At 53.1% G+C, this 17,270-nt stretch overlaps 2 protein-coding genes across 2 annotated transcripts in view; both read right to left on the bottom strand.

Moving 5' to 3' along the window:
• Positions 1 to 1,893, bottom strand: part of LOC109324610 (MLX-interacting protein-like) — a 29,912-nt gene extending 28,019 nt beyond the window's left edge. Inside the window, exon 1 of the mRNA XM_019556636.1 lies at positions 1,401 to 1,893. Coding sequence (XP_019412181.1) covers positions 1,401 to 1,732 — 332 coding nt within the window. The 5' untranslated portion in view covers positions 1,733 to 1,893. The remainder of the gene's footprint in view (positions 1 to 1,400) is intronic.
• Positions 1,894 to 9,678: 7,785 nt separating this feature from the next.
• Positions 9,679 to 17,270, bottom strand: part of SSH3 (slingshot protein phosphatase 3) — a 10,368-nt gene continuing 2,776 nt past the window's right edge. The window contains exons 4-13 of the mRNA XM_019556635.1: positions 16,909 to 16,980; positions 15,810 to 15,875; positions 15,273 to 15,461; positions 14,805 to 14,898; positions 14,522 to 14,650; positions 14,034 to 14,080; positions 13,385 to 13,531; positions 12,150 to 12,350; positions 11,419 to 11,872; positions 9,679 to 11,000 (exon numbers count right to left, since the gene is read on the bottom strand). Coding sequence (XP_019412180.1) covers positions 10,197 to 11,000; positions 11,419 to 11,872; positions 12,150 to 12,350; positions 13,385 to 13,531; positions 14,034 to 14,080; positions 14,522 to 14,650; positions 14,805 to 14,898; positions 15,273 to 15,461; positions 15,810 to 15,875; positions 16,909 to 16,980 — 2,203 coding nt within the window. The 3' untranslated portion in view covers positions 9,679 to 10,196. The remainder of the gene's footprint in view (positions 11,001 to 11,418; positions 11,873 to 12,149; positions 12,351 to 13,384; positions 13,532 to 14,033; positions 14,081 to 14,521; positions 14,651 to 14,804; positions 14,899 to 15,272; positions 15,462 to 15,809; positions 15,876 to 16,908; positions 16,981 to 17,270) is intronic.

Genomic DNA, 17,270 nt, shown 5'->3' with positions numbered 1-17,270 from the left:
GGGACCAGAAGGGTTTGGCAGAGACCTTGTTTCCCCGAGCGCCCCTGGCATAACAAGGAATAATGGCCACAAGTTGTTGGAGAGTAGGTTTAAATTAGACATCTGTAAGAATTACTTCACAGTCAGGGCAACTAAGATCTGGAACCAACTTCCAAGGGAAGTTGTGTTGGCTCCTACCCTGCGGGTCTTTAAGAAGAGGCTTGATGCGTACCTGGCTGGAGTCATTTGAGCCCAGTTTTTCTCCTGCCCAGGCAGGGGGTCAGACTTGAAGATCTACAAGGTCCCTTCCGACCCGACTTCTATGATTCTAAGATTCTATGATAGGAGCTAAGGTCACCAATTAAGGACAACAGCTCCCACTCTTTCCCAGATCCCATGACCCACCAGAGACCTCAGCTGGTGGCTCCTCCTTTGGGGTCATCACCAGGGTGCGTATATGGAGTGCTTTACCTCAGCAACCTGTCCCTGTCCCTGTCCTGTCCTCCAAGAGAAGAGGAGAAGTCCCTGGCACACACCTACCCCAAATGTGCCAGGCTGCAGCCGCTCCTCAGCCTCCTTTCCACCCTCCTGCTGAGGCTCTGGCTGTCCTGCTTTTATTTATGCATATGTCCTGAGCAGCAGCCTTTTATTTATGCATATGTCTGTAGCCCCACCAAGCCCTGGGACCTACTGGTCAACCTCCTCCTGGGCCTAGCTATATATCAGACCAGGAAGGAGGCTCTGGCTGGGAGGGTCCCCAGGGACTACAAGGCCATTTCTCTTTCCCGTTTGTTGCCATCTCTCGGCAGAGTATCACTGGGCAGGATCTGCTGTCCCCTTGGATTTGTTTCGAGGGCCAGCAGGTGCTGTCCAGCATACCCTGCACAGTGACCCCCCTTGGCTCTCTAGCTACGAGCCTTTGACCAGCACCCCCATTCCTGTGTTCATTATTTTTTCTCCCCAATAATCTCTTGTCTCCTTTTCTGTAGCCTCCACACCTGAGGGAGGCTACCAGATGACCTTGTGGGCCCAGGCCCACGTCCCTCAAGGTGACAAACAGGCCTGGCTCTGGCCAAGCACGAGACCAGGACAGAGGCTCTGGCCAAGGGGACCCAGAGAAGCTGCCTTCCTCTTGCTCCTTCACTCACATCCTCGGGCAGCTTCACGGGTTGGCGCCTGCAGACTCCTCAGAGTCCTTCAGAGGTGCAGGCGCTGGCTGCATGCTCTGCATGACATCTCCCCCCCGTCTGCCTTGTTACTCACCCGCCACCTCACTCCCTTCCCTGCTTTCTTTTGTATTTGTCCCACAGAGGTGCAGCAGCCTCCCTGCCCAGAGGCGGTGGGTAGTTTCTTTGGTGGCCCAGGCCAGGCCGGCTCCTCGCCGGCCGGCTGGGCCACACCACTCGTGCCCGCGCCATCACCTGTAGGCCAGCGTCATGCACTCGAAGAGCCGTGTGAGGGAGGCGTCGATGCTGAGGGCGCCGGTGCTGCGCGGCCCATAGCGGTAGGTCTGGCACGTGCCCTCAGTCACCGTCAGGAAGTCGTAGGTGGCGGCATGGGCAGGGCCCCGCGGCCCCCCAGGCCCGGGCAAGACTGCGGCCCGCGGGCCGCCTCCGGGGCCCCGCGGGCCGCCTCCGGGGCCCAGCTGGCCGCCCCCGTCAGGGCCCGGGCCTGGGCCCGACTCGACTTCGGCGTCGGCGTGCGGCTCCGACACCATGAAGTGGCCGCTGTGGATGATCTGCGGCCGCGACATCCCGCCACGGGGCAGGCCTAGCGCCCCCCTAGCAACCGCCCCGTACCCATGGCAACGCGCTCCCCCTGTTGCCAGGGCAACCGAGCCGGGCCCAGCCCGCACTACAGCCCAGGAGCGGCAGAGCCAGGCCTGCTCCTGCTCCCGGCTCCCATAGCAACAAGGAAGAGGCGCACGGCTTATGAGCATGACGGGGGTTGTAGTCCTCCCCTCGCTCCCTGGAAAGACGCAAGACGGCGCCCGAGCCGGGCCGTGTTCGCACGGAACTTCATTTCCCAAGCTGCCCCGCGGCGGGCGGGCCGCATGCGCCGGCACCAGGGGCCGCGTAGGGCCTGCTGGGTAGCGTAGTTTTTTTTAATGGTGCTGGAGGCAGAGGTCAGTGTTGTCCGCTGGCCTTGTACAGTGAGTGTAGAATTAGTGCGAGTAGAAGTTTTCAGAGTATACAGTAACTCTGGAGGAAGCTAACTGATGCAGCATTTACAAAACCCAAGTCACTCTCAGAGTCTTAACCGATTTCTGGGTTTGCTGCTAGCACTTCCTTATGACTGCTCCCCTTGGAATAAGGAAATAGCCTTCAATGTTGATAACTCAGTTCTCACTCACTCATTGGTGAGTTACAGTGAGCAATAAAAAGTAAATAATAATAAGAATTATTTGCATGTGTATTGGATTACTTATTTGCATATTTTTCAGTGTCTTTCAGCAAAATACACTAATTGTGAGCTTTCAATAGGAGAATTTCATATTTAAGACCTGGCCATGCTGCCCAGGGTCGGGGTAGGCAGAGGGCATTATATGGGGATTGGGGAGGGTGCTCACATACCCGCGTCCTCACTCACTTCCTGCCCCTTGGCTCAGGATTGCAGCTGCTCAGGACCAAGCCCGTGGAGGGCTGCTCCTCCTCACCTCTCCTAGGCACTCACCCCCTCACACTTCAGTGTAGAAGTTTTACACCAATGTTATCTTGGCCCACACACTTTCGCTTTGAGGATCTGATGTCCTTCAATGCCAAAGGGTGTGTATGCCAGTCTGCCCTGGACACAGTGGCAAAGGGGGCAGTGTCAGGCCAGCAGCCCCCCGGTGCTATTTTTATGCCCACCCCACAGTCAGAACCCAATCACCACCCCATGCTTTGTGATGCTACTGGCAAACTCTGTGCTGGTCCCAGTGAACATCCTGCTGCAGACCTCTGTAGAGCTCTCAGTGAGTGCTTCAGTGACTTTTCCATTTACGTTATTTGTCCTCCTACAAAGTTCATCATTTTGGAAGAGTGGCCCAGTGCACACAGAGATCTGATCCACCTGCCTTTGATATTTGTGCACTTTATTCTCAAATGGTAAAACCAAGCCCAAGTCACCTTCATCCCTCTGAACATGCATGCTACTGAGGGTATGCAGAAAAGGAATACACAAAGTGAGCATAACAACATGCTTATCACAGCATGCTGCAATGACGTAAGTAAGGTTACATCTGAAACACTGGAGAAAGCTCCTACAGGGCCCCATGGTAGCTGTGGTCCAGGTGACTCCTGCCAACTTTCCCCTAGGGTCCCTTGCCCAACTCCATCTCTCATGGTGCCCAGGCCCCATCCACTTCTCAGGGAGGCAAGATAGTACATGCAAACAGGCGCGTGACTGTGGTGCATGGGAGATGTAGTCTGGCTGGGGAACCCAGCCAGTCTGCAAGAATGGGGGTATGAGGCATATCCGGTGCAACTCCCAGGGGGTACTGCTGTGGCTTTTCTCAACCAACGTATTTTGGTGTTTGGCTGTTGAGATTTTGTTTTTACAAGAAATCACTGTTTCCTACAGAAAATCAGTGCTTTTCAGGATGGGGGAAACGTTTGGCCGTAGACCCAGCTTCCCCCAGAAAGGCGGTTTGGGTGAAAAATTCCATCCAGAGAATTGAGTGGGGGTGGGGGTTAGCAATAAATGTCCCAGCTTCTGCCCCATGAGGTAAAGAGGAATGCTACTACTGGCAGCTGTCCCATTGCAGCACGCTTTCAGGCCGCTAGGGTGTATCACAGCCATGTACACTAGGCCTGTGGTTCCCTCCTGTCTCACTTCCATACACCAAATACTTCATCTCCGCAACAGTGAAGGTTGCTAAGTGACAACAACACAAACAACCCCTTCATTTATAAAGGACAAACATTTTATAGCTAGGAAATAATCAAGGACTTTTTAAATCTGACATGCTGTACTGGAGCTGAACAGCCTTTTTTTCCTAAGGACAAAGAAATGCATGTTTTGTCCCAGCCACCTTAACTCTGACCCACAAAACACTGATGTTTGTTATACATTATTACTTATTATTTATATTCTGTCAGATTCTCTCGTTCCATGTGCTGCCCAAATATGGAATAATAGGGCTAGAAGTGACTTCAGAGATCACATAGTCCAAATGCCTGAACAACAAACAATCATCCCCGTTCATGGGTGGATCTAGGGTTTTGAAAAGGGGGGTGCAGATAGTGTGGTGCATCATTCATCATACATAACACAATATACACAATTCCCCAAGTAAAAAAACAAAAAACCTAGAAGCTTTAGTAATATGCTAGGGGCCTAGCTCTATATTATTCAGGTCAGAATTGAAGCAAAAATAAATATAGCTTTATTGGAATGTGAAGTAATATGCTATAGCATACATTAGGCATAAAAAGGCACAACAAACTAGGCGAGGTCTTGTTTCTTTAGTTCTCTTTTCACCTGAACTAAATGCACATTTGTGTCAGATTCACAGAACAGTCTAGCCTTCTTGAACATCTTGACAGTGCAAGTTATTTCCACCCCGGAGCTGATGTTTACCTGAGTTAAATTTTTCACACCTGAGTTAATTTTTTTAGCCAGAGTTAAAAACAATCTTCAGGGTTGTGAAATACCAGGAGCAGCTAACAGAGGGCAGAATTGCAGAAGAAAAGCTAGCTTGACTAGTGGAACAACAAGACCATTAAAAAGGAGAGACGGTCGTTAATACCTGTGGAACCAGGAGTTTAGAAGTTATCAGGTAGCTTAAAATGATCTAGGAAGTTAAATGACTCCCTTGCTGCTGCCTAAATAGAAATTATGCCAGGTAGTTGGTTTTAAAACTTTGGATAAACCAGAAATAAAAGTGGGGGCGGGGGAGGGGATGCAACTGCACCACTGCACCCTCCCTCCCCCCTGCCCTCCCGGATTTGCCCCGTTCCTATTTACATCAAGTGTCTGTCCAGTCTATACCAAAAAAAAAGAAAAAGAAAAAGTACAAACAACCTTCTCATGCAACTACCAGGCCCAATGCCTGCAAACATCAAGGACACCCTAACTTGCAACAGCTAAAGCAGGGGCACAAGGGTGCTGTCAGTGTCCTGCCACTACAAGGACAAAAAGTAGTTTGTTAAAATACACTCAAGAAATCCAAGCAAGAAGACCACGCTCCTCTCTACAAAGGAGAGCAAAAACTGCCAGAGTCCATGTTGATCTGGCCTTGCTTTCCATATCTAAATTGTTTTTATCTTTAGCATTCAAAGGGGAAATAAGATCCATGAATTTGTTTATTAAACAGCAGGATTCTGACAGTCCTTTGCAACAATAGTTTCCTGAGAACTATGTGGTTCATGCAATTTTATGAAAAAAGGTAGGATTTTATCAATGTGTGGCAAAAGATTGTACATAAATGGGCCCACATTTGAAAGCGGTCAATATGTATCAGCCTAGGATTGTTGTATTTCATTTTCAAAGGTCTTTTGAGGTCTGTGGTTTATTGCTTGAGGTTCCTAATGGAAATACCATCTAGCTGGGGTCAGCCAAGATGGCAAACACATTCCTCTGAGCTTCCGGAGGCGAGTGAGGGTATTGCGTGGGCAGCATGGAGTTGAGGGCTTCTTTCATGATTAGCTTCCTGGCTTTCAAGTGGTGTTAGGTGAAGGAGAAGCGCATTGGCAGCACTTAGCAACCTGCTCAGCCAGCTTTTGAAACAAACTGCTTTGCTTGTGGCATTTCCAGATAGATTTCTTGTTTTAAAAACATGATATTTTCCTTTCTCTCTCTCTTGCTGTCTTTTGCCAATGCAAGTCCTGCTGAAAAAAAGCATGAAATAACGGGATGGAAGGAACATTCGGTTATTAAAGCCAAAGTGCTCACCACTTCGACAGTGCCTCCTACGAAGCCCTGCTTTGTCAGTGCACACTTGGCAATCACATTCCTGTTCCTAATTGTTTATTTCCATATAAAGTAGGCGCGCTGGGCAGGCAGCACGGGTCCATGGTGACAGGAGCTGTGCAAATATTGAACACACTAAGCTGGCAGCTTAGCCACCAACAAAACACCAGGAGGGCCCAGCCTGCTTTCACTGCAAATGAGTCCTAGCAAAGGTAGTGCTGGCTTCATGGCTGGAAATAGGGGCTCTAATTAGCACACACCTCATTGTTACTACTGGTACTGCAGTAGCAAACAGAGGCCCGGAAGGCAGATTGGGGCCCTATAAATGCTGGGTGCTTCATGGACATACAAAGACAGTCCCTGGTCCAGAGAGCTGACAAGTTAACCAAATGGTGAAGGGGAAGCAGAGAAGGAAGGTGACTTGGCCATGGCCACACAGCAGGTTGTTGCAGAGTCAGGCTTAGAGTGCCCATCTCTGGATCTCTGGTCTGGTGGCCTGTCCCCTACACCCAGACACAATGGTGAACAGCAGCAGCCTAAAACCCTAAACTGAATTGCAGCCCTGCTGTCTTTCTCTAACTTAAATACTTGGAAAGGCCAGTTGGCAAGCCCAGCTCAGTTTTGCAGCTGTTGTCACTCAAGGTAGACACTACAAGTGCCAGATGCAGTTCAGGGGGAGGCCTCTGTAGTACACTTCTTGGGTGACCTTTGGCAGAACCTTGCTGCTACGGGCAGACTGGCACTGTGAACCTCCTGCCCCACAAAGCGGTGCCAGGATGAATTAGGGTTCCCGGCCACTGGCGAAAAATGTTAGCCTCTTGCTGAGGCAAGATGGCTCCAGCCCCACCACAGATGTCTTGTGCTTGAGTCAAGTCACTTAACTGTCCCATGCTCTCTGTCTCTCCATCTTTAACTTTGTCCTTTCCTGAGTGGCTTATCCCATTCAGCTCAGTGGAGGAAGGACCATCCTTTCCCCTGCATGTAGGTGTGGTGCCTAACAAATGGTTCCTAACAAAGGATACTTAACAAAGGGTTCCTAATTGACAAGTTATCTTCTACTGAGATGGTGGCAGACAGGGGCAGATCCAGGGCAGGCGCAGTTGTACCCCTCTGATTCCTAGTCCATACAAAGTTTAAAATCAACTGTCTGGGAGTGGCAGCAGCATCTTTATTCTGGCAGCAGCAACAGAATCACTTGACTTCATGGCTCATTATAACTCACCATACCATTTGCACCCCCCCAGAGTCTTCTTTCATAGGTGTTAACCACCCTCTCTTTAAGTCTTGATGTTCCCCATATCACACTAGCCTTTCTTTTGCAGTCCTGCCCTCTGTTAGCTGCTCCTGATACTGTAACTCCAGTTTCACAGCCCTGCAGGTTGTTTTTAACTCTAGCTCAAAGCATTAACTTAGGTATGGAAACCTTAACTGGAGTGAACATTAACTCAGGGGTGGAAATAACTTTCAGTGAAGCATTGCATGGTGCTCAAGAAGGGTAGGCTGTGTTTTATGAATCTTTATGAGATGTCGATTTCATTCTAATGACTACAGGACTAAGGAAACAATGTCTTTTGATTATTTGGGCCTGGTTTATTGTGTTTTTATTTCTAATATATGATACCACAAATTAATACACATTCCAATAAAGTTATATTGTTTTTGATTCACTCTGAGTAATACAGCCCTGGGCCCCTACCTTATCATTAAAGCTTCTTGTTTCTTTTGAGCTAGAGAAAAGTGTTTTGTGTAACATGTGAAGAGGTACCATGCCATCTGCACCCTCCCTTTTCAAAATCCCAGCTCTACCCATGGTGACAACCCTGGGTCTTCACAGCAGGCTTTTGTCCCAGCCCCTTGCTCTTGGAAGGGTCTGCGTGCATTGCATGCTCTTTTGATCTGGGGTCCCATGGCAGGGCATCATTGTTACTCCCTGCTCGTCACTCCTTTCTGGGATCAGGCAGGGCCTGGTAACCCTGGATCCCCCAACATCCATTCACTTGAGTCACTAGTGAATAGTAAAAGGGTGACTGAACTGCTGAGAGCGCAGAAAGCCACCCACCACTGTAGGACCAAGGACCTAATTACCTCCCAAAAAGATCATTAGAGGCTGTGGGTAATTATTAGCACCTGTGTGCTTTCTTTCCTTCCCTGAGTGGAGCAGGGACAGTTGCTTGCAAAGAGCTTTGCTCAGTGGGCAGGTTAATGGGCTGACTTAGGAGCATCTGCAAAATAGGGGTAAGAATCAGTCTTTCTCATCTTTTGACTGTTTGCTCCATGGAGCAGGCCCTGTCTCTCCCTAGGTGAATGTACAGTACTTGCACAATGGGGTTTGATTGAAATCAGAGCCTCCAGTACCTGCTGCCATGTACCACATACTGCACACCTTCCCTGAGGTCCACGGTGGGCATGGATGGGCAAGGCAGGTGGGCAGGGGGTGGGGCACTATACCCCAGTATGACTGTTTTTGGTTGCATCTGCACAGCTATGGGCAGGCCAGGAGTTGCATTGCTTTGTGCCCATTCCCGCCTCTCCTTTCCTTTTCCTTGCTGGGGGTCACTGTCAAGGACTGTCTCTGCCTCTCTTTAGCCTTGAGGGGTCACCTCCTACCAGTTCAAACCTCTGTTACTAACATTAGACCACCAAGAAGACACCTCCCCCACTGTGGCCCCTCACAAAGGAGAAGTCCCCTACCCATACGTGTCCAGTCCCCTTATGGTCCCCTACAAGCTCTTCCCTGTTTCTGCAATGCCTCGCCGCAGTTTAGCAAGGGCCTAGATGAGAGTGGGCAGAGACTGGTTCCCATCACACGGGCTTGCTGCTGGCTACTTCTGCCTGTACCTCTCTTATTGCAGGTTGCTATCACTGGGGGCAGGGGTCTCACTTTTGTGAGACACAAGAAGATGGGGAGTGGTGTGGGGGGGGTCAGAAGCTGTGACTGGGGACATGCTACTATAGTCCAAACATGGGCAACTGGTGCTGCCTTAGTCGGGGGGGGGGGGGCACATGCCCCCCCCCCATGACCAGTCCTGCCAACGGGGGGGGAAATTCCCCCCGGCTGATCTCCCTGCACAGGGGAACTCCCACAGCTGATCCTGCTTCTGGGAGTGGCTGCAGTGATCAGCTGGTGCTTGCAGAGGGGGCACCGATGCTCCCATCTGCCCACCCTGCCCATTGCCTAAGGGGTGCTCAGGGTACACCGGTGCTCTTAGGGGGTGCACATGCACTCCCTACACATCACCACTGGTCCAAACAAATAATTACAACTGGTCTGGAACTCAGGCCACCTGGGTCCTATTCCTAGTTCTGCCACAAGCCTCCATAATGATGATGCCTATATACACAAACACACATGTGCAGTGCACCCCTCCTGTGTTCAGATCCACAGGTGATGAGCGAGGAGACTTAGGGATTAGTGCTGTACTTGCACTATGCCTTAGGGTTTATGGTACCATTAAGCTCTCTTGTATCAGAAGTTAACAACCATATGAAGATGCCTTCAGAGGAATAGCACCTTCCTTTCCCTGTACAGGAGTAACCCCCACTTTATGCTTCTCTCCTGGGGCAGCTGCAGGGTGCCATCATCTTTTCCACCATTTGGCATGGACATCCCTCAGCATCCACTCCCATTGATCTGCAGGGGCAGATGGGACAGTGTGACTACCCACAAGCCCCAGCCTCCCACAATAAGGCAGATCCCAGGCTCCCAGGGCTTCAGCAGGGGCCTCCCAGCCTGGTGTCTCATCCTGGGACATCAGGGGAAGAGAAGCCTCCTGCTGGGAGGTGGGAGGGAGAGGCTAGAGACAACTGCAAAGTGAATAAATTCTTTATTCTCAGGCTGAGTGAAGTTGGCACAGAGAGAAATGGCTCGGTGTCTGTGCATAAGGCAAGGCGGGGCAAGGGCTGTCACCCCCTCCCAGCTCCAACCTTTCTCTGCAGGTCACAGGGAGTTGGGAGGGAGCACCTCCGACTTGCCTGCCCAAGCAGTGCTCAGCTATATTCAAGAGAAGAGTTGCGTGAAGGGGAGGGTGGCAGTGGAAAAGGTGGTGCCCCCCAACTCTCAGGTAACACCTGCTGGGCTGTGGTGCAGGGTTCAGGGCAGTGCTGTGCTTGGTGAGGGGCTTTGTGAGGGGCGGAAGGAGGGTCCCCCCACAGGGCCACACCCAATTGACCATGAAGGAGCCAGGCTTTGGGGGTGGGGCTACAAACACCAGCTCCACTCTTGTCCCTGCCCCTTGGATGACTGGCGCTGATGCCCTCTGGTACCGAAAGTTACCCCTGCCTGGTAATACCCAGGCCAAGCACCATCTGTAGCCATGGCCACATGGTTATGGGGTGGAGAAGCCATCAGAGTTGGGGCAAGGGGCTGGGCCACTGTCAGGGGCAGGGCAAGGGACGGAGATATTGCCAGAGGCAAGGCAACAGGTTGGGGCACTGTCCGGCACACCTGCAGAAGTGAGAGAAGAGGTAGGGCTACTGTCAGGGGCAGGGCCACATTCAGATATGGGAGAAGGGGTGAGGCCACTGTCATGGCCAGGGCCAGGGTCAGGGGAAGAGCCCCTTCCAGGGGTGAGGCAGGAGGCAGGGCTACTGTTTGCAGCAGGGTCCACATCCACACTGGCCTGTCGTACCATCCTCCGTGGCCGTGAAGAGATGAATCCATAGGATCTAGGTGGGGACTCCCAGGTGGAAGGTGCGGGGCTTATGGGCGCCTCCCCTGGGGCTCCGAGCTGCTTCTCGAACTCTTTGGTGCGGCTCACTACCAGGGCAGCGTCTATGAGATGGGCCACTGAGAGACGGTGTTGCACACGGGGCACACGGCGCCGGGGTGGGTCCAGGGCTGTGGGGGCAGGGCCCTCCATGTGCCGCACGGCTGTGTGCACCTTGCCAGGTGCTGGGCGGTAGGACATCTGCTTGCATAGTTGGCCGTGGCTCCGGGAGGCCCTGCAGCCACGGTGCTGGCCCCGCCGGCCCCCCACCTTGTCCATTGTGGCTCGTTGTTGGCGACGCTGGACCTTGGATCCTGCCCCAGCCCCAGGATCCTCCTGGCTCTGAGGCACTGGGGGCAGGGAGGCATCAGCCTGCAATGGGGGGCTGCCTCTGGGGGACTGGATCCCTGAGACAGCAAACACCTGTATGAGCAGAAGAGAGAGAAGCAGCGCAGTCAGGGCATACTTGGGAGCCAGGCCTCATATCTCCTCCCTAACTCACTTCCCCTCAAGCAGCTCCTGGCTGTGCCCTTCCTCCCCCATGGTGCCCCCTTCCACACCCCTGTGACTCCCTCCGGTGGTGCCCTGATCTTGCCCTTATTTCTTGGCACCCCCTTCCACACCCCTGTGGTGCCCCTTGATTGTGCCTTGCTCCTCTCCCCAGCACTCCATAGTAGTGCTTTTCCCCACCCTCTATTCCAGGGTGCTTTTGTCACACTCCCACGGTGACCCCCTGGTAGAGCTCTGGCTCTTGCCCATGGCATCTTCTACTACCATGCTGCCCCGCAACAGTGCTTTGCACCCTGCCTTCCCTCCTGATGCTCCCAGCCCTTCACCATACCTCCCCCTCGACAGGGCCCTCCAACGGGGATGGGGTGTCATGGCTTTCCATCTCACTGATGCTCCTCATGACGGCGTACAGATTGATGCGCTGCCGGCGTGGGCTGCCAGGGGACTGAGGTGACTGCAACGCAGCCAGGTGCTTACGCACCTCCTCAGCTCCTGAGTCGTCCGAGCCACCAAGCTCCTCTGCCTCATGTGTGGAGGTCTGGGCCCCCAGGCCAGCATGGCCTTCTGCTGCAGCCTCCTGTGGGGACTCGGTAGGCTCATCGGGGGGCTCCCGGAGGGGTCGAAAGCAGTAAGTGGGTGTTTTGGCTGGCTCCTCCTCTGAGGTGGGGGATTCAGGGAATGGGTTCCCATCGCTGGCTGAGAGGTCACTGCTGGCATCACTTGAATCCCCTGTGTCCTCCCACTGGGCATCCCCAGCCTTCTGCTCCCAGAGGCTGCTGTGCCGGCTGTGCAGAGAGGGGTCTGGGTGAGTGCCAGGCATTAAGGGCTCATAGCATCCACACTAGGGAAGATGGCAGGGCTGGGCAGTGCTGGCTCTGCCCTAACCCATGATGTCACAGTGCCCCCTTCCAGGAGGCGGGGCTGGGAAGCCTTGGCTCCACCCCCTCCCATGATATCACAGGGCACCCTGCTGGGGAAGAGCAAGGGTGGGCAGCACTGGCTCCACCCCCTCCCTCCTGTCACAGTGCCCCCTGCAGGGCTGGGCAACTTCAGTTTGGCTACCTGGCATCCAAGATGCCCTGGTAGAACTCCAGCTGCTTCATGAAGCCAGGGTTGGGGTGCACAATGGGACGTCTTTCCTGCACATGCCGGTAGGCCTGCTCCAGCGTCCATTGGTACTCCTTCATGGCGTAGGCAATCACTGTGGAAGCCGAACGGCTCACACCCATCTTACAGTGCACCAGCACCCGTGCATTCTGCTTCCTGCGGAGAAGGACATGGGCTGGTGAGGCAGGGGCTAGGGTCTGGCTGCTGGAATCCCTCCCTCCATCACACACACATGCCGGTGGGAACTGGGTCTGGCATCTCTACCAGCCTGGGAGCATGTGCCAAGCCATATTTCAGATGCTGTAATTACAGATTACACTGTTGGGGATTCAGATATCCCAAATCCCTCTGTGCTGTGTGTGTGTCACTACATTCCTCCTCGCAGACAAACTGATTCCAGAAGCGATTCAGCCTGCATCATAATGATCAGTGTGTGAGAGAGGGCAGATCTGTGTCAAGTGAGCGAAGAAGCATAGGCTGGTGATCACTGCATCACATGCCAGTAAGGCAACCCTAGGTAAGGGACAATACATCACGACTCAAGAACTTCCCTGCTCCCTGTTGGATTGGCCAAGAGATAGTTATTCCAGAGAAATGAGTGAGAAAACACGCAATTTAATCTGAATGGTATAAAACTGCTCAGCTGTATAAAACTGCTCCCACAAAAGCACAGATATGGGAGCCTGAAATTTGCCTTACCTCTGAGGACAGACTCTGAGGGATATGAGACCTCACCACCCCGTAGTGAGCATGTCTATGTATCTTCTACTGTATGTAGCTGCTAGTGATAGTTTTACCTAATTGCTAACATCCCAATAAACCAGTGTATGGTATGAAAGAACTTGCTCTGGTTTGTCTTGTACTCCATCAGATAAAACAAAAGCCTCTAAAGTTGTCCTATGTGTAACTACACTAGCATATAGACAGCAGGACTGCAGTGTGCTGTTATCAGTCACCCCAGCAATGCTCCAATGCTGGTGCCCACACATACTCCAGGGTATGTCTGATTCTTCCCACATGTGCCCTAGAACACATCTTTCCTGTGCTTGCCCTTTTGCAATGTCCTGTGTAGCAGACAAGGCATCTTGCCATTTTCCAGCTCTCGGTGCAGCCAGACACAGGAAGGGAGACCAGCTTACTCACAACTGGGAGCTGTGGAGGTGAGGGTGTGCATGGCCCTGGAGGCTCACCGGACGTCAGAGATGAAGCGAAATGTCTCCTTCCAGTGGGGCAGGAGCTGGGAGGCCTCCTCATCATACAGCCGTACATTCATATAGGTGAATAGGGCAGGGAAGAAGTTGTCAATCTCACGGGTCACATTCAAGATGTGAGTGACTCTGAAATATATGCGGGGCATTAGGAAGACTCCACCCGCACCTGAAGACCCCCACATCAGGCACCCAGGGTGGCAGGCATCCTAAGGATGTGCTTTCCTCTGCTGTTAGGGAACCCCAGAACTGCTCCCCTTGCTAAAGCTGGACAAAGGGAAGGGTAGTTCAAAGTGTAAGGGGCAAGGACAGAACCCAGGTCAATCAGCCCCGTTCAGGCTGGGGACAGAATCTACCCAATGCTGTGGCTGGTGTTTTCTGTGTGCCCTGTTCAGGGAGGAGGTGGGGACCAGCCCTGAACTCTCTACATGGGTGCCCCTGCCTAGACAAGGCGGCTTCTGACGTTTGACTCTGAAGGGAGAGATTGCTATCAGCAGAACGAAAGGATCCAGCCCCTAGGACCAAACTGAAATACCCACTCCAGCCAGTAGAGGGAAACAGATATACCCTGTTTCAAGTGCAAGCCCCATGCAGACTCCACATCTCTGTGCCCACCCTTGCCTGCACACACCTGTTGCGTTGCAGCTCCTCCAGGTTGGCAGCATTCCACTCAGAGCCCTAGAGAGAGGCATCAAGGTGAATACAGAGGGATGGAGACCCCTCAGCTGGGTTCAGGGCTGTTCCTTATGCCCACATTGTCATGGGCACACACAGATAGGCACAACTGCGCTGCTTGTGCTTCCTTGTTTGGGCCAGCAGGAGTAAAGTTTGAGTGGTGGCCTTGGGTGGGGGCAGCGGGATGCAGGGTGCAATCAAGGATATCAGGGTGTGGGGGTGAGGTAGGTTTCTGGTTTCCCATGTTTCTCTCTTTCCCAGGAAAGTTGGTGTTAAAAACTTCTAAATTTGAGCCCAGCCCTTGTTACTACCATCCAGGGCCTGGCAGAAAGCTTATAGTTATATTACATAAAACATATGTCAGTAAAAATGTTGGTTGTCAGTAAAAAGTTTGCAGATTGTCAGTAAAAAAAATAAAAATCTGGGGTTGGCAACCCTGCTCACCAGGTAGAGGTGGTCGAAGATCTTGGAGGGCCGGTCCATCTGGGCCATGATGAGCAACATCTCATTGTCAATGAACTCCTTGTACTCGGTCAGGCTGCAGTTAGTGCGGCACTCGAGTTCGGTGCGGATCTGCCATGGGGAGGAGCCAATGAGTTAGGATAGCTTGCACCAGCCCCATGGTGGTGATGATAGGGAGCTGGAGCACTCTTCCTCCTTTTACCTACTTAATTTCAAGACCCATCTTTCATTGGAGCCCCTTGCCTCTCTGTCCCCCTGCTCTCACCTCTTTGGCAGTGATACTCTCCAGATCAGCAGTGGCCATCACCTCACGTAGCTTGGCTCGGATCATCTTCTCTGTTACTACGCGCTCTGTTGGCCTGGGGGCATATAAACATGAGCGATGTCGGTGTGCTGCTCACCCCAGGCTTCATCTTCTTGTCTGTAACCCTCCTCTCTTACCTTCAAGCTCTTCCCCCTCAGCAGCCCACCCAGTTCACTGCCCAGGAGGGGTTGGGGGCATTAAATCCCAATGCTCTTGCAATGGGGAAGGAGCTCAGTATCTGCCAATCAGCATGTGGCACTGGCTAACCTCAGCTGGAGCCCCGCCTCATCAAGGAACCCCATTGTATGCTGAGGTGGAGGGGTTGCCTGCCCCCCAGATGGAAGGGGACAAGTGGGGATCCATTGTGGGGTGGGGTACACAGTATGGAGGTCCCACCCCTTACGTGGCCCCTGAGGGTCTGGCACTGACTTGTCAGAGCAGAAGGAGTCCGGCCTCACGGACTCCAGGTCAGACATGGCCAGCCACTCATTGATGCAGCTCTGCTCTGAGGCCACAGTGCCCTGGTACCGCTCGGCCCAGCCTAGTGCGCTGCCCCCGGGGAAGTGGTTGTTCTGGATAGCATCACTGCATGCCTTGTGCAGCACCTGTAGCACTGACCTGGGGAAGGACAAATAGAAAGACTAAATCACATCTAAAATCCTTGAGCCAGGACCTCAGTCCTGCCTGAGAGATGGGTAAAGGAGACCCCAGATAGGGCCCAACCCTGCCCTCTGCTGTGTCTGGGGAGGAATGGGCCTTAAACCTACCTATTACACTGACCACACACCACAGGACTCTAGTACTGGGTTCTACGGTCCCAAATCCTTTGTCCTAGCAGGGATCCTAGCTACAATGACATTCCACCCCTCTCCCAGCCCGCTGCTGCCTTTCAGCCCTGTACCCCACCTCCCCCACATCCTACTGCTTCCACTAGCTGTGTTCAATGGGCAGCGGGAGGTCACTCACCACATGGTTTGGACGGAGATGGGTTTGAAGATGCGTGTCTTCCCCCCGGATGTCACACTGAAGCCCCTGGAGACACAGGGAAATCAGATAAGCGGGATTTTTTTTTTACAGGGCTGTTAGCCAGGATTGGGGTGCCAGACAGGGGGAGGAAGGGCAATCACCCTCCATGGATGGGCTCTAGAGAACAGGCAGTGCTAGTCCCCGGGGCTCTCTGTGAGCCCTATCATACTCCTGAACACAGAGTGTGCAGCATTTGAGATCAGAGAGCCAAGCTGGGCTCTCTCACTCCATGTAGATAAGCCATGCTATAGGGGGAGAAAAAGAGAAGTGGCATTCTCTCAAGTTCCTCCTGTTTCAGAAACCCCTCCCCCTCCACTTGCACTTGGGGCTCAGGTCCCCACAAAGAATGACCCACGGTCACATGACCACTTGCAATACAGCAGGGCTATCCAACTGGTGGCCCCTGGGCTCCAAGTGTCACTCTCCCCATTATTCCTGCTGCTGCCACCAGCATCTCAGGGTTCCTCACTCCATCCTCCAGATTCTTCTGCCTGCCCCACCCCTGATGGTGGGACAAAGTGATGCAGCCAGGCCCGGTGAAGGGACCCGGGGCCCTGTGTGGCACTGTGGGGTAGAGGAGTCCCACATGGCACAGCATAGTGGAGCATGGGGTGGTGGATCATGAAATGGTGGCCAGACACTGATACATTGCCACTGGGGGTGCCCATGAAGCATGGCATACGGCCTGGGAGGCATGTGTCCAGTGCAGTGTGGCCAAAAGGCCTGCAGCCCCAAACCAGTCAGAAGTTAGAGAGCCCTGCAATACAGTATTCAGCCACTGGATTTTGCTGGGATGCAGTGCCCTCATCCATGGGGACTGGAGGGGCTGCAGTTAAAGGAGTTAGATGGGCTGTCTGGTGACCCTAGGGAGTTGCAGGGAGCCCTTCCACTATAGCAAGAACCATCTGGGAAAGGATGCAAGCAACAAATCCAGAACTTGCATCTCCTTCTCTGTGGCCAGGGTCTCACTAGATGAGCAGGGTGCTATGTGCAAGAGCAGGGTCAGGGAAGGCAGGGCAGGGAATTACAGTCTCCTTACCCATCCCCATCAAGAAAGACCTGGGCGTCACTCCAGAGGGGCAGCGCCATCCCCAGGGTGCAGCTGGAGGAGCTGGGACAGAGAGAAGAGAGTCAGACCATAGGGTATGGGGAAAGAGGAGGAGAAGAGGTTCCTGTGCCCCCAAACAAGGGTCCTCCAGAGTTCTGCTCCCTGCCCCACCTCCTGATCTCACTCCCAGCCAGGTCACCAGGGCTGAGAGCCCACAGACCCTCCATGCCCTCCCTTCTGCTCCGCAACCCATACAGTACCCCTCCTACACCTGCTGCCTTGCTCCCACCCAGCTTTTGCCACCCACCCCCATGTGTCATTCTGCCCCCAAATTCCCCTCCCTCTGTCCCACA

The sequence above is a fragment of the Crocodylus porosus genome, unplaced genomic scaffold, assembly GCF_001723895.1.
Source record: "Crocodylus porosus isolate Cpor-Errol unplaced genomic scaffold, CroPor_comp1, whole genome shotgun sequence".
NCBI lineage: Eukaryota > Metazoa > Chordata > Crocodylia > Crocodylidae > Crocodylus > Crocodylus porosus.
Note: the sequence above shows the minus strand (reverse complement) of the source record. Positions and strands in the feature narration are given on the sequence as shown.